The sequence below is a fragment of the Magnolia sinica genome, chromosome 14 (assembly GCF_029962835.1).
Source record: "Magnolia sinica isolate HGM2019 chromosome 14, MsV1, whole genome shotgun sequence".
NCBI classification, from domain to species: domain Eukaryota; kingdom Viridiplantae; phylum Streptophyta; class Magnoliopsida; order Magnoliales; family Magnoliaceae; genus Magnolia; species Magnolia sinica.
Genome location: NC_080586.1, coordinates 79,137,373 through 79,163,985, shown reverse-complemented (window position 1 = coordinate 79,163,985; position 26,613 = coordinate 79,137,373). Strand labels below are relative to the sequence as shown.

Below are 26,613 nucleotides of genomic sequence, written 5' to 3'. Positions count from 1 at the left end.
AGAATGTGAAGAGGCTTTATATTGACCTGCAGTCAACTCTACGTTGTCTGGTTGCAGATGAGGAATGCATAGATGCAAGATTTTAGCTTCTCAAAAAAAAAAAAACTAAAAAAAAAAAATCATCAAAGCTCTCCCAAAAAAAGAAGCAGAAGAAATATATGGGATAGGATTAAAGCGATAGCTTGGCTTGTGAAGGGTGGTTGTGCGCGACAGCTGCATATGGTCTGTAACAAATGGGAGGAGGCTCTTTGAGATTTGAATTCTGCTAATTTGGCTGGCTGTATGAGTTATAGAATCTGGTGGTGGGCTTAAATAAATGGAGAATGTGTCTCTGTTTCTTATGGATGTTGGCGATTCATGATACAGCGATCAGCGTTTATATGCTAAGTAGATGCTAGAATTATATTGTAGTGCTCTCCAAAGTTGTTGATTCTCCTTGTTTTAGCATCACCTTATTTGGCGCGGTTCGGTGCACTTCTAGGCATATGCTTCATTTTCTTAGTCCATACATTTCTCTTGCAGGTGTGGCCAAATTAATGAGTACTAGAGCAGTTGATGCTTATAAAATAGAAATATTATTATAACTACTATATTTTTACATAAAGGTGGGAGCACACTACCTGTAATTTTATTTATACTTGAAAATTACATACAACGGTTATTCATTACTGACATCCAATAAAGCATCTAGTAAGAAAAAGTCCATCTATAATCTTATCAAAGAAGCGGTAATAGGCAATCCTCCATGACTTCTTGAGTAATAAAGCGCCACCGAATGCTGAAAATGCCACGGCAAATCCTGGTGCAATGGCAGAGTAAAACCAAAGCATTTCATACTCTTTTTCTTTTTCCACAACACCACTAACAGGCATTGGACCTTGAGATGGGTCATTGCTAACACACTTATCTGAAAGAGGAGGTCCACAAAGTCCGTTGTTTCCAACATAAATAGATGGATCATTAAATGTATGGAACTGGTTTCCAAATAGAATTCTCCCCCATAAGTTATTATACGACAAGTTCAAGTAACTTAAAAAAGTTAAATTTATCATGCTCAAAAGAATTGTACCTGAAAGCTGATTTTTGGAGAAATCAAGAGATTCTAGATTTTCCAAATTACCAATCTTATCTGGAATCTTTCCAGTCAAATGGTTTCCAGATAAGTTTAAGACAAGCAATCCCAAAAGACTTGTGATTCCTTCAGGGATCTCTCCAGATAAGTTATTGCTTGAAAGATCCATGCATGTAACCAGTGAAATTGTTACTGTGTATTCATAAATCTACCCCTTCAGTGACACAAGCAAGTTTTCTGTGTAATATGATCCTAACGTTCCATAGTAATGAAGGTTGTTCTTCTTCTGCTCATTCTTCATGGCCATAAGATTCTCAAGACTTTGAGGAATTGAATCAGATAAATAATTTTGTGCTACATCAAGGATCTGAAGAGAAGTTAGGTTCAATAATAGATGTGGGATGTTGCCAGTGAATGTATTGGATCGTAAACTCAGAATGCTTAAAACTGGAAAACTTTTGCCAATCCAAGTGGGAATATGACCTGAGAAATTATTGTATCCCACGTCGAAAGTCTTCAAACTTGAACAGTTCTTCAGAGATGCAGGGATTTTTCCTGATCATGTATTGTTGCTCAAATGCATTGTTTGGAGATAACATAACAGACCAAAAGACTAGGGTATTCCTCCTGATAACCTGTTCTTGCTCAAATCAAGTGCCTCAAGATCTACACAATAACCCAATGTCGACGGAATGATACCACTGATATTGTTTCCAGAAATATCAAAGACTCTCAAGGAAGTCATGGTGACCTATGTCTCTTCCACCGCAAACCGGACAGATATACAAGGCAATCTGCACTGTCCAAATAGTGGACCCTGTAGTGGAATAAGAATCTCTCGAAATTGACGTTGATCATCAAACAATCTTCATCATCTGGCTTCGCTCACTTAATGTTGGCCTTTAAATATTTTGTTGTTGACATTCATTTGAAGCCCACCAATTGGATGGTTAAGATCTTCGTCGACACATGTGATTTCATCTTATCCCACATCCACGGTGGGCCTTATGATTCAAACAGTTTGGCTTGATGTATATGTTTCACGTTTTCAGCTGATGAGAGCATCAAATAAAAATTGGTGGTGAACTACCGCTAAAGTCTTAGATTTCGTCCTAACCCTCTTGTTTTTCCCAAAAAGTCATGTACTGAAGCATCTGTTTTGTACAAAGTGAACTACCACTAAAGTCTTAGATTTCATCGTAACCCTCTTGTTTTTCACGAAAAAGTATGTACTAATGCATATATTTTGTACAAAGGGACCGCTTTTAATTGACCTAGACCGTTGATACAATGGGACCCACTATTGATGGATAATGGCCTAAAATCTTCTCCGGACCGGATGATCTGTCCATCCCATCTATGGCTGCTATTTAGGATTGTTGAAATTGTTAGCACTCGGTTTGTTTTCTGTCACGTGTAATGTTTGCACGGGCATATCAAAATCAATAAAGTGGCTCGATCCAAACCAATCAACTTAATTTGACCCTAAGTCTCTAAATAAGTAGATACGTCCAAATCAACGTATATGACCATATTCTGAAAAGATTAGTCACTAACTTAGCTATTTGTAGAATTTTATAATGATGGGTGATAATAGGGTAATGGGATTCTTTCTCAGAAGATGGGTTACTTTGTACCTTCTGCAAGAAAGGACTTTTCGGAATACTGGTACAATTAAACAAAAGGAAAAACTCATCAGTCACTAGGAGCTAAGAGTGATGGCAAGATGCATCTCTTGAAAGAACTGCATGATATTGGATATAGAACAAATCTAGCATGTGAGCACAGATTTGGATTATAACTGAAAACTATAACTAAGAATTACCGCTATTGGATTATCACTACTCATAAAATAAGCTGCTAACATAAAGTAAATTGATATATTTAATTTGATTACATTTGTAGATGATTGTTGATTGTTGAATATTTGCTCTGTAAATTTCCTCTCATATTTATAAATATCTCCTACGGCTTATTCTTCTAAATACTTCTATTACCGCAACAATTATAGTAGTTGAAAAGTCTTTCTCCATATTATTCTTTTTTTATGTTTCCCTTTTGTGATTGTTCCTCTCTATCAATCAAGTTCTATTCTATTTCTCGTTCACCTTTTGTATCTTGAACTACTCGACTATGTTTCTCTTCACTCGTTAAACTTTTGAATAACTCGGCCACATCACTTCGTCAACCATCCGCTGACATGTAAAATTGGATTTAAGCCAACTATGATTCCGCAAAAAAGCACTCCAAGTATCATGAAGTTCTTTTCATCCACCTCTTATTTCTCTTACGATGCCACATGTCACCCTCCTATTAACTTTTTCCAAAATAACCAGAATAGAGTACAATATATATTTTCTTCCCAACTATTTATTCCAGGCCACTAGTTAGAAGTTTGAATCCTTTGGCCATGGATATTTCTAATGCTTTAGTCACTAGCTGTCCATTAGGGTTTCTTTTAGATCAATGGTAAGGATCTCCAAACCATAGGCCCTACATGTACAATCCGATGCAACATAAAGCTATTCAGGTTGGGTCCTTACTCATGCCCAGCAGTAGACGGGTTTAATAATAATAATAATAATAATAAAGAACTATTCAGGTTGCTGTCACTTTTTTACCTTCTTTATAGAGACATGATGGCTACTGCAAGGGATCTGGCTCTTGGAGTTTTGTCCACGCTGTCTGAGAGAGGACTATTCAAGTGGGACCCACATAAGCAAAAATTAAAAATAATAATAATATTTTGATGGTTGAAATTTTGACCAAAGGCCTGCACTCAACTTGCAAGTGCACTTGAAGCTAATGGCCAGCCGTCCAGTTTAAAATTAGGGACGTGAGTTTCAGCAACAGCGAGTACTTTGAAACCAAAATGTTTGTGAGGCCCATCATGATGACCCTTTGCAATTCACTCCTTTAATCAGTTTTACTAGCTAACGTTAGGGCATGGTACAAAAAATGAGGCAGATTTAAAACTCAAGTGGGCCACACCTCATGACCTTAGGCCTTACATTACATGTACAATCCGATGCATCGAGGCACTATTCAGGTTGCTGTCTCTTTTTCCCATTGTTATTTGTAAAGACGTGATGGCTACTCCCGGGGCTGGCTCTTGGAGTTTTGTCCACTGTCCGAATGTGGACGATTCAAGTGGGGCTCACATATGCAAGAGAAATGGACGGTTGAAAATTTTACCAAAGGTCCGCACTCAAGCTAATTATGCCGGCCAGCCTAAAATTAGGCACGTGAGTTTCCTACCTTCTGTTACAGGGAGCGCTTTGTAACCAAAAGATCTCTGAGGCCCATCGAGATGTACCTGTGGAATCCACTCCAATCAGTTTTCCTGGTTCAGGTTCAGGTTGGGGTACGGTAACAAAAATGAGGTAGATTTAAAACTCAAATGTGCCGCATCACACAAAAGTGGGAGCGGAAAACCCACTAAGAGGAAGAGTTGCGAGTACAATAGGTACTTGAGCAAGTAAATCTACCACCCAATTCAATGCCAATTCCACCACTGCTAAACCAAAATAGGGCATCGATATCTCAAGTTAAACCTATTAAGATTATGTCAGTAGGAATGTTTGAAGTTCAAAGAGGAATTCAACATAGCGTAGAATTGTCACGTCTTCAACCTGAAGAGTCACAAGTTCAGACAGAAACCTTAAATATGTGGATGGTTAGCCATGTTAATATCATAAACCGTCAAATGAATATGTTTGCCAAAATAGCACCTATTGCGCCTCAACAACAGATTGACACTAGTTCTATTGGGCATCTAGCACAAATACCCCCGGCACAGCTAGTGCCATGGGCTCTCCATCCACAACAAAACACACCACATATTCTTGTTCATATCCCTGTTTCAATGCAAGACGTACGAAATTCACCACCACTTGTGGATTTCAGACTTCTTGAGCGTGAGAATATGAACTTAATCCCAAAGGTCCGAAGTAGAGGGATACCTAGGGAGGCAACCTTTTCTCAAGAATCAACCTTATACCGAGGAGCAATATCAAGTTAGTCTGATTCATTACATCCTGATCCATAGCTCAAGTAGTAGACTGAGTGGAAGATACCTCGTTTCAACACTGAGGTCTTGACATCGATCCCTAGTGGGAGTGGCTAACAATGAAGTGTGAACTGACAATGGAGTGTACTAACAAGCTAACAGAAAAAAAAGGTTAGTCTGATTCATTTCCAGTCAATAGGAAAATCAATGTAGCTAGCATTAATCCTTAGAAGTTGGTTCGGCCAGGTCGAGGAACAGGATGTTGAGAAGAGAATTACGAAGTACACGCATATGGTCGAAAAAAATCAAAGCGTATGCAAAGGCGATAAACTTCACTTATTGAAAGCCGCCCCTATGTGAGCAATGTGTAAGGTGATCCGACCGAATAGGAGAGTTTATCGATTGAACTATCAAGCAGAGCCATCATTTATTCAAAATACTGCTAAAAGATAACTCTTTTTATCAACAAATGGTTAAATACACTAGTAATCACCCTGAGTCTATTTCGAGACAGAATGATTAAACCTCAGACTACTCAAAAGAGAATTTGGAAAAGGTTGAATCATCCAAAGTTTCTAACAGTCCCAGACGGGATGACACATATTCAAAAGCAACGTTGGCAAAGGCAACAGAAAGCTAAAAAAAGATGAGATAAACCTCATATAAAGTCTATGCAAATACGATCAAAGCTGAAAATTCCAAAATCGAAAGAAGAGTTGATGTTGGTTAATATGGCCAAGCTTGATGTAGAAGTTGAATCAGATAAGAATGACTGGAATCTCAAAAAAGAATTTATGTATATTGAATGATTGACCGAATACTTCAGCAATAAATGCTTTTCAGATGATCTTTTGATTAAAGAATTGCTTGCAAAACCAAAATCATTAGAACAAGCCTCATCTAGACCAAATGAGAAAATGGAGTTTGAATTCACGAATAAAACTGACGAGCAATCGAATTCGGAAACACCTAGGGGCAGTGTCTGAATTTGGTAATACAATTTGGGTCGTTACCACCAATTGTATTATATTACAATATAGTGTTGACACTACCATTGAGTTTCCAAGCAAGATCGTCTCAACCAAACAAGATGGAAGGAGTTGTAGAAAAGTTGGGTCCTCCCATAATCATACAACATGGTTCCTTTGACTCTGAGGAAGAAATAAAAAATGCATCAACCATTACATCGAACCGAGATCCCCTTCTAAAAAAATCATTATTGAAAGACCAACTCTTGGTGGGCCCCACCTAACTTATGAGCGCAGGAACTTCTTCGACACAGGCGTCCGGAACTCTCGGTCCATCTATGTCATGCCCCAAAAATTGACACCCGAGTATAGTGACTTCGATCCCAAGCTCCTGAATGTGAACCTACCAAAAATGCACGTGTACGAGTTTCCACGTGCCCAACCAGTCCAGTTAACATTCACCCATTATCAATAATCAAAGTATTTTTAAATCAGTGTCATCAAAAGTTAAGTAGAGATAATTAAACTCATAAATATATGGTTAATATTCAAAATGTACGATTTTAAAAGTGGTGTCTGTCCAAATGGGGACTATATAAGCCACAATATACATCTTAACAAAACCAAACCACGGAGTCCACCCCAAGATTGGAGGCTTTAAAATAAAAATCCTCAAATTGTACAAAAAGAAGAGAGAAGTGAGGCACTCCGCCCAAACTTGCCCATCCGACAATTGGAAGTACGAAGCACCATCAACATGGTCCACTATGTCTCGTTTAATAGGTCGGTCCATGTGGTACTTACATCAATAATATCATCTGTTTTGTATTTTAAAACACTGTCACAGGTGGGAATGAGTGATCAACTCAGTGTCACTATTATCCTAAGTTAAATATGTTATCAACACAATCAGGCATATGCAATCATAGCATTACAAAACACACGATTCCTAAGTTATTTAATGCATGATGAGATACTATGGCAATAGATGGCCCGCAGCACAACCTAATAATAAATTTTCATAATGATATATGCAATTGTTGGCCCACAGTACAACTCAACAATATTTACCATGATGATATGTATGATTATCCAAGTTATTATTGAGGCTCGTCACCCAATGCTTTACCAACATATCAGACTCATCACCCAATGTCATGTCCCCCCAGGATAGGCCAATAACTCGGACATGGTATCTCATACCACCATGCCCAACTCTTAAGTCTTGTCAAATAGTAAGGCACTAACAGTTATGAATAGACATCATTCATTACTAACAAGGTATCCCAGTTACTTTAATGTGTCAATAAATCACCAAATATAATAATGATCGAGCTAAGCATTAGACCGATCTGATTGACTAAGGGGAAGCCCTAGACAAACCGGCATCAGATGCAAAGCATTCCATGTAGTTATAACTATTGTCAATCATCCGTGTTCCACCTAAACCGACCATATAAGTTAGGAACGGCCAACCATGACGACCACCATTTTTATCCAGCAACTAGTAAGGCTTAATCTCATATCACGGCAATTTAATTTATTAAATACATATCAACAATAATATGGCAATGTACTAATATCAACGAATGTATCAACAACACAAGTGCATGAAACATGCCAAAACAACGTACATCACTAAACACCATTTGGCGTCAGCAATGCTCTCCGTTAACTGTAACAAGGTTCTAACAAAGGGAAACATCAAAATGAGCAAGCATTTCATCATACATGTTTACTACTAATATTAGCAATATTAGGGTTATTAACACAAAGTAATTTGGGCGTAATTATCATATGTATTCTTACTTAACCAAAAGTCATGATCTATCACCCTCAAGGGTTGATAAAAAGAAAACCTAAGAAAATGGTATGCACCTTAAGAGGATTTCACCCATCTCAACGCACTTTTAGAGTTACGGTTTTAGGAAAAATCATCGATTCCTATAGAAACATTAAGATTATTGTGAGATTCATAAAATTGAACTTATGAAGACTTAGATTATGAAGTGAGATCAACTCTTACATCTGATTACTAACGTAAGGAATCTGTTGAAGGATCTGGAAGTGACTGGGGCTTTGGTTGAAGGGGAGAAGGGTAAAGGGTGCAAAACCCTCACCTACACTCTTTCTCCTCTCTTCTCTCTCTTCTCTTAGGGCACAATTCGTATGGGGCAAAGGGTTACCCATTAGGGCCCATTTTATAGCAACAGAAGTTGTGCAAATGGCCCTAATGGCCAGGTATTAGGTATATTAACCATATGGAAGATCATTCCCCACTATTGGGGCATACTAGAAGGTGTATAGGCCAATCTATGCCATGGGATAGGTGAACCTAGTGACGATCTATGTATGAATACAATCGCTCTAATATTCGAATGCGACGATCGACGGATATGATGTTATTTTTGTTTAGGGGTGATTGATCGTCGATCGAGATCGAGATTATATAGATATGTGCAGGACATTAACCTGAGTTAGTGTCCTAAACAGGTAATTCATCATCAAGTCTACTTTAAGCCTACCAAATTTCATTCCATCTCGAGTTCCATAAAAATTACAAAAATTTCATAAGTGTCAAATGTCTAAAACCTATAATTTTCTATACAGTTCCCAAAATATCTTAAAATCAATCTCATTCTAATTTTAGTTTTATTTTTTATTTATCTTTCTATGAAACTAAACTCATCAGGCTTCAATTTGACTTTTGAATCACTTCAAGCGGAGTTGTATTGAAGGAGATACCAATTTTTGAAGTTAGCGCACTGAAGTTGTCTACTATTGCCCACAATTGACCATTGTTGTCCAACGGTTTAACATCAACCGGGTCCTGACGAGGTCGACCAAGTCCCCCTGTTCAGCAGCACGGGGTCGACTGGGTCCCCTGTCCAAAACTTGGATGACTCATTTGACCCTCGGAGTTGACCCCGACTCTGTCTTCCAAAACCCTTCATATTTGAGCTATTTGGATTTGCAAACTTAGAATTTACTTTCTACTTTGCTTCGGTCCACCCACCTAGGTGATCCTAACATGGACCTAAACAAACCGAAGTTTGTACAGACTTGATTATGTTAAGCAAGGCGGTCCTAACACACACATTGCTATGTTCAAAGTTAAGCAAACCCAGGAGTTAGGTCCTAAGGTTTTCCAAAATTCACAACTTCCACTCGATCGGCCGGTCTTGGTAGACCCAAAATCACTCCTTTTGGTCCCAAACACGTATGAAAACACACAAGAGCATGTACTCAAATCGAGAAATTAAAGGTAATGCCTAAGGATATCAAATTCCCAAGTTAGTAAAAATCCGGGCATTACAATGTAGAAAAAATTTCTTTTGATTAATATTTGAGAAATGCTCTGGCGCTCATAGAGCACAAAAAGTTATATTGCTCCTAGTTGCATTGGGACACTTGGTCCAATCCATACTGTTCACTAGGTCCACCACACACTTCTTGAGTTACCATGCAAACATGCCATTAATATGCTAAATATAACCATTTGATCAATAGCCTTCAATATGGGCAGTCCATATCATTCACACAAAAATAAGTGCACCAACAAATTCGGTCCATCAATTTCTTAGGACCAACATGGAATGCTTATTATTCTGAAGTACGTATCTTTTTAGGCAATTGTAGCCACCTCATCCATGGCCTGAAAAATGCATCGCCATAAAAAAATAAAAATAAAAATAAAAATAAAAAAGACAAATTGAATATGGAGTAGATCATCTAATCAGTGAAATTTTTGCATCATAGCCAATAGAATGTGACGCCCACCATTATTAATTTCCCATCATGTGGAACCCAACTTTGATGTGGACTATCCATCCCGTGTGCCCGATGTGGGTCATTCATCATTAGGGGCTGACCTTTGATGTGTACCGTCCATCATGTGGGCCCACCTCGATATGGGCCATCCATCATGTGGGGCCCAGCTTCAATGTCCATTGCCCATCATGTGGAGCCCACCTTTGATGTGAATAGTCCATCATGTAGGCCCCACCTTTGAAGTGGGTCATCCATCATATCAGCCCGGTTTAGATGTTAGCTTTTTACTATTATGGGCCGACCTTTGATGCGGACCATCCATATGTGGGCCCACACTAATATGGAGTCATTCATCATGTGGGGCTCACCTTTTATGTGGACCGTCTACATTAGATGTGGGGCCTCCTTTGATATGGACCATGAGAGAGAGTCTCCATAGACATGGACTCTGGGAGAGGAAAGTAGAAAAGTCATAAGTTGCAAAGTCTAAAACAAAAACAGCTTACTAAGATAAGTAGCTTTTAGCTAAATGGTTACTTTTACAATGATGCTCACAAAACTTAAGTTAAAAAAGTAACTTAACATAAGTTTAAAAGTAACTTATTTGGTAGCATCCAAACGAGCCCTAAATTTTAGAACTACACTCAAAACTACAGTTACATTGCTTTAATGTCCCAACTTGAAATCAACATAATTGTGGTTTGTTGTCTGCTCCCGTGTCAATATTGAGGAAGGTAACTGCAATTCTGTCATTTAAGTCTAACTTATTGCAATTCAATTTAACAGTATCCAAAACAAACTTACCTCACTATCGGGAAATAGAAAATGACTCGAGGGCCAAAGGTTTTGGAGGCCAATCTCTAAAAGCCGGGCTATCTTTCAGCACCCTCAGTGCAGAAGTATAATCATGAACCATGGCCTGCAAGAGGATTGGATTCATTTCACACCATTGCGATTAAAATAGTATATCATTATATCAATTGTCGCTAGAGATACCTGACTGTAGAATAAAGGTACATAGCTTTTCACCCCTCAAAAGTTCAAAGCTAAGGCAGTTTATCTTTTGAGCTTTGCTACATGCATGTGCAATAAAGACCATGTACATGCCACATATGCCAACATGGCATGATAGGTCCAAGATCTGATCCATTCCTCAGAATGGCACCCACTACATTGATGCCCTAGCCCAAGAATCAGGTTGATCCACTGGTCAGGTGGGCCAAAGTTTGCAAAAAAAAAAGTAGTGGAAAACTTGGTTGAAGTTTTCTAACCCATCCCCAGTTTCCAATATTGGGACCCATGTGCTGATTGGATCAGATTTTATTTCCTAGAAAACATGGACAAGATTGGACCAACTTGATGGATTGATTAGATCTTGTGCATAGGCGTGTACACTAGCTTTATTGCATGCAGGTGCACTTAGCAAAGCTCTCATCTTTTACTTTCAAGTAGTTTGGATAAAAGAATTCCATGGTAAAACAAATTGATTCTGGAATGATTACAAAATCCTTTTCCACCATGTTAGAAATGTCTTGGAATCCCATTACCAGGATTCCCTTGATAAGACAGCAGTGGATCTTTGGGCAGAGATGGATTCTACAAACTACTCACTTAAGGCTCATCCATAGTAAGGATTCTCTGGTCTAAAAGACATATAATTACAATTTCCATACCCATGCCTTGTATTCCTTGCAATCCAAACATAGTAGAATTATAATCACTTTGGTTGTGATTTGTTTTACCAAGGAATCATGATGAATTGTGTTAAATGGGTAGTTCCAATTTATTTAAAACCTAAATGACAATTGGAAGATATAAAAAGGTAGACTACAGCATAACCTGTTAAAACTTGCAAACTATATCCTAGTACTCACACCAAGTTCTGAGTCAGCGTGACTTGGGAGCTCATAAAGTTCGAATTTAATTCTGAGTCAATGCCAGTTGAGAGCTCACATCATTCAAGTTAAACTTTAGGGCCTGTTTGCATTGAAGGTAAATTATGGGAATGCAAGGAAAAGCAGGAGTGACATAAGTGGAAGGTAAACTGACATCAGCGCTATGGCCCACCAGAGTTTTGGATCAGTGTGAAATTGGGCCTTGGGGGTTTCATGGGGTGCCACATCACATGCGGTTTAGATTTTGTGCTCATATCATGTGAGATGAGTTCTCAAAAAAGTTCTCACGAGTTCTCATCAGAACTAGCGCGCAGGTGAGCATTATATGTGTGTGTATTCCTTTCCTACTTTCTCTATTGATTTCTCCTCTGGGATCAACCAGAACCTGGCTACCCCAATCTGTTTTAAGGTTCCATTCGGTCAGTAGGTAGGTCTGGTTCAGGTTGGTTTTATTTTTATTTTTTTTAACCCGATTTAAATTCAGGTCAGGTGTTCAGGTTGATTCGTTCATCTTAGGTATGGATCTCATATCAGTAATCTAGTTCCATAACTCCAGAAATAGAGCTGTACACGAACCGAGTTAGCTCGGTTAACTCACTCGACACAACTCGAAAAAGCTCAATTTGACTCGGTTCAAAACTGAGTTCGAGCTGAGTCGAGCTGATTTTGGGAGCTCAAAAAACTTTCGAGCCAAATTCGAGCTTGGCCAAGCTCAAATCGACTCGGAACGAACTAGTTCGGTGACTCGGTTATTTTGATATTGATGTTGTCACCAAGTGTTTGATGAAATGACTCAACGAAGTGTTGTTTCGGGTGGATACATTCTCCGTGGGATCGGCCGGTGGCGAAGAAGGTATGGATATGAGACAAATCAATACCAAAAAAACAAACATTACAAATTACATGATAAAACTAACCTTGTATCTTGAATTTGACGCTGCCTACTGAGTGTTTGATGAACTGCTGCTGCTGTTTTGCAAACTGTGAGAATTTGAAGGTGCACTTCATGTGTTTGAGAAAATGCCGCACAGGCTCGAACTTGGCTCGAACTAGCCCGAGCTGCTGACACAACCGAGCCGAGCTGGTCAGTCAGGCTCAAGGACCGAGCCAAGCCGAGTTCGAGCTAGGATCAGCTAGTGGCCGAGCCGAGTCAAGCTGTGCCAAGCTCGACTTGGTTCGACTAGTGTACAGCTCTATCCAGAAATATTTGGGTTGGGTCAGATGAGGATTGGGCTGGGAAATATGGATATGCTCAAGGTTGGATTGATAAGGTCAGTTTGAAATCCATGTAGAGTCAGATTTGGATTAACAACTGAGTTCAGGTTAAGGTCAGCAAACAGATTCACTCAAAAACAAATATTACCTTCAACTCATGATAAGAAGTCTCCTCCACTAGGGATCCAGTAGAGCCTTCACATCTTAATGAAATGAAAAGCTCCAACAGTCGCCTCCTAGCATTAGGAAAAATACAAACAAGTAAGACTAACAGAGATGAAGATGCTCCTTGTTATAGGATACTGTACATCCATGCAACGAGAAGTACTTGTCATAGACTCGTAGTTCTTGAACGGATCAATTGAAAAAACAACAGTAAGTTCACACTTGGGTTACAAATTTCATCAGGAACAGTTTAAATTTATTCAGCACAGCAGAAAATTTTCAAATGGAAGCCATGTCATCATACTTGCATAAAGACGATTCCGTAGATGGGTATCGTGCCCCTTTTGCTGAGGTACCTTGCTTTCTGCCAGTTGTTCCAAGGATGACCTCATGCAAACCAGACTTGTTCCAGCAGATTGAATACCTGAGAATTGAAGATTCCAATAATTTCACTGTTTTGCTGAACAAATGTTACTACTTACTACAAACAGGAAAAAAGGGTGAGATGGAATTCTCAAAAGAGGAATTATAAGGTCCTGAAGCATCAGGACTTGTATAGTGACACCATGTGCTCAGTCAGGACAAGTGGAGACCAAGGTTCAGAGATCCAAACATGTATGATGGACCCAACCGTGTAGGGAGGGTGCCCCAGAAATCAGGTTGGAAGATCTGAGCCAATCGATCTTTGACCATTTTTTTTGCGGACCACAATCTTTTCAGAGCTATTATCAGTAGGCCAGCTATCGATGGGTTAGGATCTTTTAACTTGGGTGATATGCAGCATTCCTCATCCATGATGGGGCCCATCAAGTCAACAGTCTGGATCACCAAACCATGAGCACCACTTAAATGAACTGTGGGACACTACGGTCCTGATGCATGGGGACTCTTTTAAATTATCCAATCAAAATGCCATAACTTGACATGTCAAGGGCAGATTCAAATGAACAATATATAAATTACCCGCATGTTAAGGTTGGAATATCCGTTTGGGATTGCTGAAACTCCTTTGGTGGTACGGGAGCCTCCCAAAACTGAGGCTGCCAATGTTATAATAACAATTTCAGAATGAAGGTTCACTTTACCCACTCTCCATAGTCCACACTAACTTGAGCATACACGTTTCGCACCTCGTTCACCAGGAAAGGCCGAGACAGTTTGTTAGATAATGGAAGGATATGATCACACAGGACCCTTTTCAAATGATTATAAAAGAGAAGTTGAGAAGTATCGCTAGGAGACTGCCCGATAGTTATGGAAGACAGGTACACCGGTTCTACAAAGTAAGAAAGCAAAGCTCCTGTAACAAAGAGAAAGAACACATCTCTTGTTCAAGTAAAAACCAGGAAGAATGGACATTCATGCACTCATTTGAATGAAGACATCCACGTACCATGAACTACACGAAAGTAAAATAAAGCTCTTCAAAGATGGAAATGGATTAAAAGGGCATGTAAAAAATTTCCAACACAGATGATGCTGACAGATTCAATACTGATGTTAGTACAGACGTACGTGCACGCACGCCACAAACCACACACACACACATGTACTTTATCATTTACAAAATATTTTATTTCTAAATTGATTGAAAGATTGAAGAATAGTGCTCAATCAATGAAATCCTATGTTCAGTGTTTACCAAATCCACCACTCCATACTCATTTCAGATTTGAGATGCAACCATGATCGTTGCTTACTCAAAGATATAAATTACCTTTTGAAGTATTTTTACAATGGGTTAGACATAACAGAGAAATCAACAAGACTGAAAAACAGTACCTTTTAAAGTATTTTTACCATGGAGACATAACAGAGAAATCAACAAGATTGAAAAACAGTAACTTCCAATATACTGCTCAATATGTGGCAGTCAGCTTGCATAGATTTGAAGTATTCCTTGGAAAAAAAAAATAATTCTATCCAGCATGAATGACTGTGTTAAATTCTGGGATCATTTGCTTTTTTTTCATAAAGGAAACACAAACATGGCCTATAGGTTAGCACCAAGGGCATGTTCCAATGGTGGGAAAAGAAAAGCAAACTATAATCGTTATTTAATGATGATTTCCCAAGATTTTTCATGAGCATGTGATGCAGGACATGAAATTCAAATATGATATGCGAGATTTCAGGATTAAGATCACGTTAGTTCAGAAACAATTACACAAATTCCATATCCTACATGAAAGTCCAAACATTCAATTAAGGGGAATCTATGCGGGTCCAGGCCTACACATGTTAGGACTGGATTAATAAAAATTATGAACCAAACGATACTCAAAGATAAGAAACAATCATCCACACATGCATAGTAATCAGTCCCTAATCCAAGGGATTTACTAATTTCAACTCGGGAAAACCTATGGTTTTAAAAAAAAAGGCATAGAAATTGGGATTTAGGACAATCTAGGGTTAAGGTTAGGGAAATCAGGTGAGAGAGGAATGAAGGAGACGTGAGAGAACACCTGTGATCGGCCCACACGAGTGGACAGCAAATCGGCCTGACGCACATGCATGGATGGTGGCCCGCACGTGTGTGGGGCCCACGAATCTGGGATTGGCCAGCTAGGACCTAGTCAGGCAGGGATGGGCCACCTTCCCCCCAAATTTCATGCCAAACGGATGATCGGTTTGAACACGGTGCTCCGCCGAAGTTTCAGCCCTCCTACAGGGCTAAATTCTGAAAATTTGTTGTAGGGAGAAGAATTGCTGCAATAAATGACTGATTCGAAGTGTGGATGATGGGGTAAGATGAGAAGAAGAGATGGTGGAAGATAAGTAATAGAGATGGCGATAGATTAGGGCGAATCAGGATAGATGTGGCTTCGCACCACGGTAGTTAGCCCTTCGATGAAGGGAGGGTCTTGCATCCAATTAGGCTTCACAACTCAGAGAATAAGAAAACGAAGAATTTTTATTAACCTTCAATGAATGAAAAAAGCTACAGGGGGTGCTTATTTATAAGAAAAACCTATACCCCAAAACTCGCGCCATGTGCATAACCTATTACGTGGTGATAAAGTAAACCAAAATAAAAACTAATCAAAAAAATCTAAAGCGTCCATGATGTTCTAAATAACATTAATAAGCAAAACCTAAAATATGAAATCAATCTGATTAGTGGGCGCCGATCATGAGATTCCATGATGGGCTTTACTTGATTATCGGGCCCACTCCAATGAACCAAAACTCCGTCTTCTAACTAGGAAGCCCTCCCGGATGTCGTCATCAATCCAGATCGACGGTGGGGCCCTCCTTCTCTCGCGTACTTGCGAAGGAGGGGCGGCATGCGTATGCATGCGCATGTGATGTCCCCATCAACATGGATTTCATTTTTGGGTCTTGTTTGGATAACGTGGAAATCCAAATAAAGCTCTCACAAAAGTCACCTCCTATTTCACATGTGAAAATCTGACTTTGACATTTGATTAATGATTCCATTTTCCTATCCAACGTTTCCATTGCTATCCAAACATGAGAAAACGTCCCATCATGGGAAAAATATATTTCTTTTCTTTCTGTTTCTTTCCTCACCATCCAAATAGGCCCTCAGAATTTTTTATTATTAAAAAAATAATAATAATAATAATAATAATTGTGAACCACCAGAATCTTCTTCTTCTTTTTTTAACATGTAGTCAATGGTGTATCAAACCATTCTCTGATAAGTGATAAGAACGGTGTTTGTCAGCTTGACCTGCTGAAACTCAACCAAATAGGGCCCAAAATGAATACAAATCAAGCATGATTTGGTGGATTAGGGTGTTCTTTTGACCATTTCACCCCCATATCACATAAGGGGGTAGCTAAATCACAACCGATTTTCAAACATGATGAAAGGAACGAAGGTCAGAAAATTACAGAACCATAATTGCTGTAGGTTTAAGGGGGGTAGCTAAATCACAACCAGTTTTCAAACATGACAATAGGAACAGAGGTCAGCAAATTACAGAACCATATTGGCTGTAGGTTTTAGCGAATTACACCTAGGGCATGAATTCACCGAACATAGGGATATTCAACTCCTTGTAGGTTTACGGTTAAACACCTCTCTACCTCCAATTTTTAAAGCAAGTGAAAGAGAGAACCTTAAGCCAGCAGCAAAATTATCCCACTTTTGGCATTCACATCCAATGCTACAAAAAAGGGATGACCTGTCCATATTAATAGTGTCCAAGTGGCCTTTCAATCCCAACCCAACAAATGGTACTAAGAAATCATTTTTTTACAGGTGGAACTCAGAAGATGCAATGAGGAAAAAACCTTGAACCCCCACAACGTTCCAGCGGGCTATCTTGTCAGAGCAGCTCATTGATAAAGTTGTATCACCACGACCAGGCTTTCTTTGAACCATTCCACTAACTCCTGAAGAATCCACAAAATCCAACCACCATTTAGAGAAAAGAGATTATATATTACATTTAAACATGCCAACTTTCTATATCCATTACAATCAAATTGGATCCAAGAACTTACTAGTTAGAAGTATTAAATTGCAAACAAACAAGGAAAAAACCATGAACTAACAAGGAGAGGACTACACCAATGGAGAAAACAGGAACAGAATGACAATAAAGATACCCAAGAGGTGTAGGCAGCGGTGCCAAAATCCAGAAGGGCTCCATGAATATGGATGCTTGAAATGTCTAAGAAAGCTAAGCACATGTAAGCAATCACAGTCAAGTCGGATTACCCACAGAAGTTGATTTCATTATCTCCAATATCTCTGATCATAAATTAGACAGGATCAGGTAAAATCAAAGAAAAGATGACATCATGGCAACAATCTTGGGTATGAGAGCTTCCTATAACTAATGAAATTCACTACTATAGTCAAAAACTAACTCCAATTGCCTACATCCTTTAAGGACACTTCTGGACACTCACCCATAGAACCTGGGGCTTTGAGTGTAGACAGCATATCCCCTTCTGGTTGGGGCTCATCACTCAATGATGACAATGGTGAAGTCATTGATGCGTCCCCACCTATTGCAGGAAAAGAAAAAGTATGGAACAGTATCAACAAATAAGCAACTTTAATAAGAAGCAATAGAAAAATCTCTTTGACATGAGTGGTGAAAACAATTGAAAACTTCATATATTTAACAGGACCACCACAATAATAATTTAAACAAAAAAATGGTAAGAGTTACATGGCATTTGTGTGATATATAGATGCAATTTCCAGCCTGGTCTCATTTTGTATTTTCCTTGGCCAGGAAAATCTGTCCCTGAGAGAAAAAACAAGCTTGTAGAATCATCAACTTGCAATTGTTCGTTTCCACTAGATCTATGGCTATTGTGAATGTTCTGAAGACGTCCAATCTCTGTATAAAAGAACCTGCAATGATGAGGAAGCAACAATTACAAGCATAATAATAGACTCAGCTGCTAAATAATGTTCTTGTTGTAATATTCATGGAACATTAAAAAACGAACTTCCATTACTAAAACTTAACAGCAGATCTCAACAATAGAGGCTATATGATTAAGAACCGGCACAGTATGTACTAATGAAGTGAACTGAAATAATTAGTTCTTGAAGTGGAAGTGACAAAATTGCAATTACCTTGGTATTCATATTGAGGAACCAATCTCTGAATTCCAATTCTATTACCATCATGTCAGATACAAATGGAAGTTAACTGCAACTTGAGGGCTACTTCCTCATATCATAAATACAAGGACAATTTCACCATTTCCTTTCTATTGAACTAACCATGGTTAATTGGTTACGGTGCATCCAAAATCCAAATGCAGCCTAAAGATTAAAATAAATAAAAATAAAAAACAAAAAAAGATGCTAAGATTCACACAGTCCCACCCTCTATACGATAATAGCTATCAAGTATTAGACCACTATTTTAAAGGAGCATGTTAAAAAAATGTGATGATTGCTCATAGGTGGGATCCAGATCCTATTCTGTGCCAACACAGGTCTGGGCTATTCTTCAATTATGTCCCACTGTGTATGTTCAATGACCTGCAAATCAGGCCAATCTAGTCCTTGGGTGACACGCATATGAAAAGATGACCAACTAAAATGAATAATCAGTGCTCATCATTAGACATACACATTTGGCCCACCAACCCAATGGCAGTAGACTCCAGGTGTTCTTTAACGGTAATGGTGTCCGTAAGGGCCACCACCGTTACCTTTACGATACGGGTCATAACGGCTGTTATGGCCCTCGTAACCGCCGTTACGGTCTCTTTTTTTTTTTGTTGAAAAAAAAAAATCCCCAAAACCTGTATCTGCCCCATAATGTTGATTAAAAAGTATGGAAAACATGTATACTCCCCATAATAGACAATTACGGGGTTGTTATGGACTTTATAAGGGATGTAACGTGCCGTTAACGGCAATTACGGGTCATTTTTTTCCATAACGGCCGTTACGACCCCATAACGTGTAACGGTTGCCACCGTTACCTTTACGTAATGGCCTTTACGGCACACCATGAGTAGAGGCATGATATTTGGGTCAAAATGCAAATACCTACTGCCCCAATGTAGTACAACCACAATGTAATGTGAGCAGGACTCCCAATCCTACCCTCTGAAGTAGTTAACTATGCTTAGCAAAACAAAACGCATCAAGAAGAACAAAAGAAGGAAAAAAAGAAAATGAGAGTTTAGTTGGGTCCTCACTGTGGCAAGAAACTTAGTTTATTGATCATATTTATGTAGTTATCAGAGTATTTTATTTTCCCTGCATTTGTAGCTATTGTTAGGATTTTTAAGAGTTACTAAGTCATTTACTCGTGTTGAAGAAATGTATCTCTAGTTTTTCACTCATTTAGTTCAGAAATTTTTTCACTCATTTAGTTCAGAAATTTCAGTCCCAAGTTTTGATAGCTTTTGTACCTAAATAGAAGAAGAAGAAGAAGAGGAAGAAGAAGAAGAAGAAGAAGAAGCTTTTGTACCCAAATAGAGGAGGAGGAGGACCACCATTACCATAATAGCGACAAAAAATTTTACGCTAATCGAGAAAACACAAGCCAAGGGCCAATCATTTAGGGACCCTCTCATCACTGCACCAAATGACAAGCAAAAGGCAAAAAAGAAGAACAATCAACCTATGGGAAAACCCTCAAGCACAAAACCCCAAAAAATTACAATGTCCAAAAAAAGGCATGCCCATGAACACTCTAAAATCATGCCATTTTAATGTGTCTTTAGAGAAAAGAACTCTGGTTTCCGCTGGGTGTTCTCAAGGGTCTATGGTCATATGGGGCCCAAAATGTAGAAGAAATCTTCAAGATTACGAGGTTGAAGAATATGTAGCCCTTCTTAACCGCATCCAGGATGTCAAGTTGGACCAGTCAAGGGCGGACAGAATTGTTTGGAAAAGTGATAAATCTGGGGTATTCTCTGTCAAATCTTTTTATAGGAGTATGGAGGGGGATTCCTCAAGAGGAGAAGAGACCCATACTAATCACGTTTGGAAATACAAAGCTCCTCCTAAGATTGTGGCATTTAGCTGGCTGGTTGGTAAAAAGAAAGCCCTTACAATGGATAACTTGAGAAAAAGGGGAATGATTATCACTAATGTTTGTCTATGCTGCATGGTGAGCGAAGAATCGATGGACCATCTCTTCGTCCACTGACCCTTTATCACATGAATCTGGTCAGATTTCTTTCCCCGATTTCATATCGGTTGGGCCTTCCCAAATTCCTCTAGCAATCTCCTTAAGGCATGGCATGGTCCAAAACTGGGTAGTCAGAGGACCGAGCTATGGAGAATGGCCCTTCTCGCTATCTAGTGGTCAGTGTGGGAAGAAAGAAATGGAAGATGCTTCAATGGTGTTTCTAACACATCGGATTCCATAGCTCTTAGAGATAGGAGATTGTTAGTTGAGTGGGCTTCTAATGCAGATAATTTAAAGGGCTGTAATCTGCAGTTTTTAGGAGTGTAGTTAGCCCACTATCTCAGCGGCTTTTTTTTCCCTGTACTCTTTCCTTTTTAATAGAAATCGTGATCTTTCAAAAAAAAGAAAAAAAAAAAATCCTCTCAAAAAATCTTAGCTCAATGCCTGAGGCATGTGATACCTAAAATTGTTTCTGCTTTCCAATTTGCATTTGTAGAAGGAAATGATATTTCTTTCAAGAGAGAGATTCTCGAAAGTTGGGAAGGTAATTTCTCAAAACCGATGAGATGTGATGCTCAACATGTATTTTGAGAATTCTATTATTATGGAAGTGTGATGCTACCCAGGTGGTGTTATGCTATCTGCATAAGCAACTAAGCAAGGTAAGATCTAAATTAGGTATTCTTTACTATTGAAATTACAATAATGATCTTTTTACAAGAATTGAGATTTGATTGTGTCGGCTGATCATGACCATCCAAGGTTAATAGCCCAAACCAACCATAGCAAGGCCCAAGAAGGTTTTCAGCGTCTCATCAACTCCAGGTATTCATTAACAGTAATGGTGGCTGCAACGACCACCGCCATTACTATTATGATACAGGTTGTAACGGTCGCTATGGCCTTTTCTTTTTAAGAAAACTGTTTCAGGACCATTACAAGACCATTGCGGGTGGTTTTTTCTGTAACAGCTGTTATGGCCGCTTTGGTCCCGTAACATGTAATGGTTACAACTGTTACTGACAGTTGTTACATGACTCTTTTGGCATACCATCCATCAACTAGATTATCTTCACAGCAGCATTACTCCTCAAAACCAGGGCAAGCAAACACAATTCTTAAAGAAATCATCTATTTCACTACGCCAAGTATGAAACTCATAGAAAGGGGAACAAATCCAAGACCTCTAGGGACACATGAGTACATGTAACAAACAGGGACAAGATCCAGACCATTCATCTCACAGGCTTCACCATTGACCAGACACTGACTAAAACTTGCCCCAGTCATACAATTCCAATTGTCTACTTCTCTCCACTCAATGTAGGCAATGGCTAACATTTTCTTTTAGTGTCCATTTGAAAACCACCAATTAAATGGTTAGGATCATTAATCATGGCCCATTCACCATCGGACCTGCTGAAAGTATGTGCAGATCTCATCCACATGCAACATGAATGTAAACAATGTGGAGACACATTGACCACCATGTCCCTAGAAGCAATGGATCAGCTCCCAAAAGAAAGAGAAGCAAAACAGTGCATGCTCTTCCATGGGGAATTTGCAGAACATATGATAAAAACCTGATGAGGGCTCTTCGTGCAATGATTTCTGCGTGTGAGTCGTTTACAACATCACCATGTGAGCTCAATAGTGATCCCCCAAGACATTTAGTTCCAGTTCCCAGTGCCACTACTTCCAAGTCTAAAAATGAAAGAGAGAACAAAGAATAGTGTCAGCAATTTCTCTTAAAAGAAGATGATGTTTCTTACCTATGGTTTAAGATCTCGGTAGTTAGAGCACATGTCCAATGCCACCTGAAACATTGTGTCCCAGTATGTCTAGGATGATATACAAGATGTATCTGACACTAAAAACATGTAATGTCCCCATGGCGTATTTTGGTGGATGGGACCCCTAATTGATGGGACTTGTTTTGGTGGGAGGGATTTGATTGAGAGTGGATTGGCCGAATATAGATGGTTAGGATTTATTCTGTACAATGCTGTGGCGAAAAGGGAAAAAAAATGGCATGAATGGTTTCACATTAGTTTTGGGAAGCTAGTATTAGGAAACCCAAGTGCACATGTCACCAATTAGGAAAGCTAAGGGATTCCACATCTCATGCATTCTGATAGCATCTCACACATTAGGAAAGCTTGCAATATACATATTTGGAAATCATACAACAAAGAACGTGAAGAGAATAAGGAATTGTAAATACCATGGCTCTCCTAATTTATGAGATGTAGAGTCCTGTAGTTTCCTAATGTGTGAGATGTATGCTTGGGATTGCTAATAGTTAGTTTGTTGGATTTTTTAATGGCTCCAAAATATAGTTGCATGAGGAGTGAGAGAAGGCATGAGCAGATTCAGGGACAGGGCTGGGGAAGCATCTTTTTAAAATATTAGCAATTATAAACAAGTAGGAAGTGAGAGCAGGATCACAGGTTCAATGCAGGAGTGAAGCTTGGGTAGCGGGTTCCTGCAACTAAGCTCCAAAATCCGTTAGGATTCTTAGTTATTACCGCGAGGAAAGCTAGGCAGGAAAAAGGGGCCCAAGGAGAAATGATATGGCCACTCTCTTACTTTAGAACGAGGGTTTTCTTCATGGTATGCAAGCCAACGAGGCACACTTCTGTGAAATCTAGCCATTCATCAGGTGTGGCCCCGCCATGACCATTCCCTGATCCAAGAAATCAGATGAGATCACTCATTAGAGGGGGGGCATGGGTACATTGAATACAGACCACTGGTCAAGTTTTCTATTGTCCATGTTTTGACATATGCATGCGGCTTACCTTATGAGTGGAGCAGCTAGATTTTTTATGTTCATGATTAGCTGCATCTAACTCTAAAATAGCCCGGTCACAGTGACCTATGCCACATTACCCATGCAGGGAGAGAGGGATTTGGATGGTTACTTTCACAATTAGCCAATGAAAGGCTTAGATAAGAATTATAGGGTTTGTTTTGCAGGTCAGCCCCCTCAAAGTGGACCTGAAATTTGTATTTGGTATATCAAGGCCATTCTCATTTATGAAGCTAACTAATAAAAAAATCCAAAATCTCCTTTTCAACTATTGAACTATATAATTAATTTGCTGAAATGCACAACAAATTTCTATTTTTCTCTCCAGAAAACATTTTTAAAAAATCCAGCATCAGACTAAAAGAGGGCAACATAGCATCTAACTGGAAGATAAAAAAAAAAAAAAAAGAGGAAATGTATGATGCTCTGGCAGATATGACTGATTGTACTCACAAATCCATGGTACATGTAGCATCCACGTGTCAATCCAAACCATTCAATTTCCAGGACCAACTATAGTTTTAAATAGCATAAGAGCAATACAATCTTAGCATCCAATTCAACTCATAGAATTTGGACTGTGTATAATTTGCTTTTACTGCCATTCAGTGGCCACCGGTCATATGGTTGTGATCATCTGATTACTGTGATTATTCAGGCACACACACCATCTCAAACTAGGGCTCACTACTCAAAACAGTCTAATGCATAAAAGGGGTGTTTGCTACAATTTATCAGTGTTTGTCAATTCATCCACGGTATATATGGAATGCAAGTAGCATTCCACACAGTCCAAATTGTGGCCATGTTTTGGGTAGAGCATAGCCCACAAGTCACATTGATCAAACAATCCTTATTGTCCTGACTTCGAACCATGCAAATGCCAAATGTATGATGAGAAGGAAATGATCAGCAGCTCAAATTCAATGGGCAAAGATGCATTTTTCAGATTGTCTGATCAGTGCAACTTTCAGGCCATACTCCAACAATGGGGACCATGATTTGGACACTCTAGATAGATGCACATGCATAGTACAAGTAGAGGGGGTTAGTTGGCCCAATTTAGTAAAGAGAAGTGCTGGGGTGATTCTTGGAACTAAGTACCGACATGGCACATGTGCGAGATCCAGGGCACTCCTCTGGTGGGTCCCATGAGGATCCTGCCAAAGGAGAAAAATCACACCTGCTCACTCATCAGGTGGGATCTCTCCTGTACAAGAAGATTTGATGGTAAGAAAAATGAACACCCATCAGTATCTAGCGTACATATGCAGGCCACCCAATGACCCAAGTGGGCAGACCTTCAGACCAGGCCATGTTCGTGACAGGACCCACCCGATCAACACCCCTGAATGTCCCAACAATGGAAGCGGATTGCAGACTGACAAACTCAGTATGCTAGTGTAACAAGTAATAGAAGTGTACTAAGTAAACTGTGGGGCCCACCGTGATGTATGTGTCTTATCCACGCCGTCCATCAATTTTGTCAGCTCAATTTAGGCCATGAGCCCAAAAAATGAAGCATATCCAAAGCTCAAGTAGACCACACCACAGGAAACAGTAAGGATAATGACTTCCACCATTGAAACCTTCCTCGGTCCCACAGTAATGTTTATTTGTCATCCAGCCTGTTCATAACTTCACACAGACATGGATGAAGGGAAATCACGAATATCAGCTTTATCCAAAATTTCTGTGGCCCCCAAGAAGTTTTCAACAATAGGCATTCAATTCACACTGTTTCCTGTGGTGTGGTCCACTTGAGGTTTGGATATGATTCAATTTTGGGCTCAAGCCCTAAAATGAGCTGGTAAAATGAATGGACGGCGTGGATAAGACATACATCACAGTGGGCCCCACAGAGTTTACTCAATACACTATAGCATACTGAGTTACTCAGTACGCAACCCGATTACCCAACAATGTGCCACGTCAGCATGTGTTCTTCATCCCCCTCTTCGACCTTTCCTCGTAACGGTCCAAATTCAATGGGCCAAATCACATGTTGAAGACAATCTCGTAAGCATGATTTTTTGGGCTATGCTCCATCCACAATGAGGCCCATGATATGGACGGTCTGGAATTCAAATACATGTGGGCGCCATCTACAGTGGATGAAAGAACATGCGAAATTAGGGTTTAGAAGAGAGAGAGAGAGAGAGAGAGAGAGAGTAGAAAACGGACCTTGAGAAGGAGATGAAATGACGAAAGCAGCTAAAACGGTGGATTCTCGGCCTTGAGGCTTCCCTTTCTTTGGAAGAGATTTGTAGAGTGAAAGAACCGCTCCCGATACTATCTCTCCCCACCCTTCCTTTTTTAGCGTTTCAGATCCCTTCTTCATCCCTCTTGTGTTTCTCAACCGCTTGCAAATGCAGACAGCTTCTGCTGGAGCTACCTTTTCACTCTAACGGGCCCCGCGCGCCAACGAGTCTTGAGTGAGCTGTACACGAGTCGAGTTAGCTCGGTCAGCTCGCCTCGGCTCGAAATTAGATTCCGAGTCGAGTTGTTTTTTTGGAGTTCGAGATATTTCGAGCCGAGCTCGACTCGACTCGGATCGAATAGACCCTCAACCCGAATTGACTCGGACTTGGTGACTCATTATTTTGATATGGATGTCGCTCACTGAGTGTTTGATAAAATGACTCAGCAAAGTGTTGTTTCAGGTATGTACATTCTCCACAAGATCAGTTGGTGGCAAGAAAATAACGGATACAAAACAAATCACTGCCAAAAACAATAAAAAACTTTACAATGTAAGATTGACCTTATATCTTGATTTTGATATTGCTCACCGGATGTTTGATGAAACACATGTAAAGTGTTGTCATTGTCTTGCATTATATAAAAAATTGAAGATGCATTCTACGTATTTAGGAAAATGTCGCACAAGCTCGAATATGCCTGAGCTACTAATCAAATCGAGCCAAGTAGGCCAAATAAGCTTGAGGACCGAACCAAGCCGAGTTCGTGCTGCGGTTAGCTACTGGCCACGCTGAGTCAAGTTGTGCCAAGCTCGACTCGGTTCAACTCGTATACAGAGTTGTAGGTCTTCGACGGGTCCAATCGGTCGGGCCTTAAGCCTGCTTGGCCTGCTTGGTTAGCCCCACATGG

General features: G+C 39.6%; 2 protein-coding genes across 15 annotated transcripts; both read right to left on the bottom strand.

Annotated features, from left to right (window-relative positions):
* Window positions 1-665: 665 nt before the first annotated feature.
* LOC131225041 (receptor-like protein EIX2) lies at window positions 666-1,241 on the bottom strand. Its single transcript, XM_058220466.1, has one exon. The coding sequence runs from the start codon at window positions 1,239-1,241 to the stop codon at window positions 666-668; it is 576 nt and encodes a 191-aa protein (XP_058076449.1).
* Window positions 1,242-6,035: 4,794 nt separating this feature from the next.
* Window positions 6,036-25,894, bottom strand: LOC131224665 (tRNA-specific adenosine deaminase TAD1). Of its 14 annotated transcripts, XR_009161106.1 has the most exons (13): window positions 25,687-25,890; window positions 22,274-22,394; window positions 18,252-18,439; window positions 17,986-18,084; window positions 17,362-17,463; window positions 14,226-14,395; window positions 14,059-14,135; window positions 13,400-13,555; window positions 13,079-13,166; window positions 10,625-10,739; window positions 10,189-10,268; window positions 9,667-9,704; window positions 6,516-6,867 (listed from the first exon to the last, which is right to left on the bottom strand). XR_009161106.1 is itself a non-coding variant. In XM_058219941.1 (12 exons), the coding sequence occupies exons 1-10, from the start codon at window positions 25,841-25,843 to the stop codon at window positions 10,629-10,631; spliced, it is 1,269 nt and encodes a 422-aa protein (XP_058075924.1). In that variant the 5' UTR covers window positions 25,844-25,890; the 3' UTR covers window positions 6,518-6,867; window positions 9,667-9,704; window positions 10,625-10,628. The 14 variants fall into 14 exon arrangements, 6 of the variants coding, with proteins under 6 accessions (XP_058075924.1, XP_058075925.1, XP_058075923.1 ...); XR_009161107.1 differs by lacking the exons at window positions 6,516-6,867; window positions 9,667-9,704 and adding an exon at window positions 6,036-6,452; XM_058219941.1 differs by lacking the exon at window positions 10,189-10,268 and having other exon boundaries at window positions 6,518-6,867.
* Window positions 25,895-26,613: the final 719 nt, after the last annotated feature.

What these genes read in the sequence shown, in the direction of transcription:
- LOC131225041 (XM_058220466.1), bottom strand. Translation starts at nt 1,241, where the DNA reads ATGGATCTTTCAAGCAATAACTTATCTGGAGAGATCCCTGAAGGAATC.
- LOC131224665 (XM_058219942.1), bottom strand. Translation starts at nt 25,843, where the DNA reads ATGAAGAAGGGATCTGAAACGCTAAAAAAGGAAGGGTGGGGAGAGATA. An exon ending in ATATATCACACAAATGCCAT is followed by an intron (nt 18,085 to 18,251) that starts GTAACTCTTACC and finishes TTCCTGCAATAG; the next exon opens with GTGGGGACGCATCAATGACT. An exon ending in GGCCTTTCCTGGTGAACGAG is followed by an intron (nt 14,136 to 14,225) that starts GTGCGAAACGTG and finishes TAACATTGGCAG; the next exon opens with CCTCAGTTTTGGGAGGCTCC.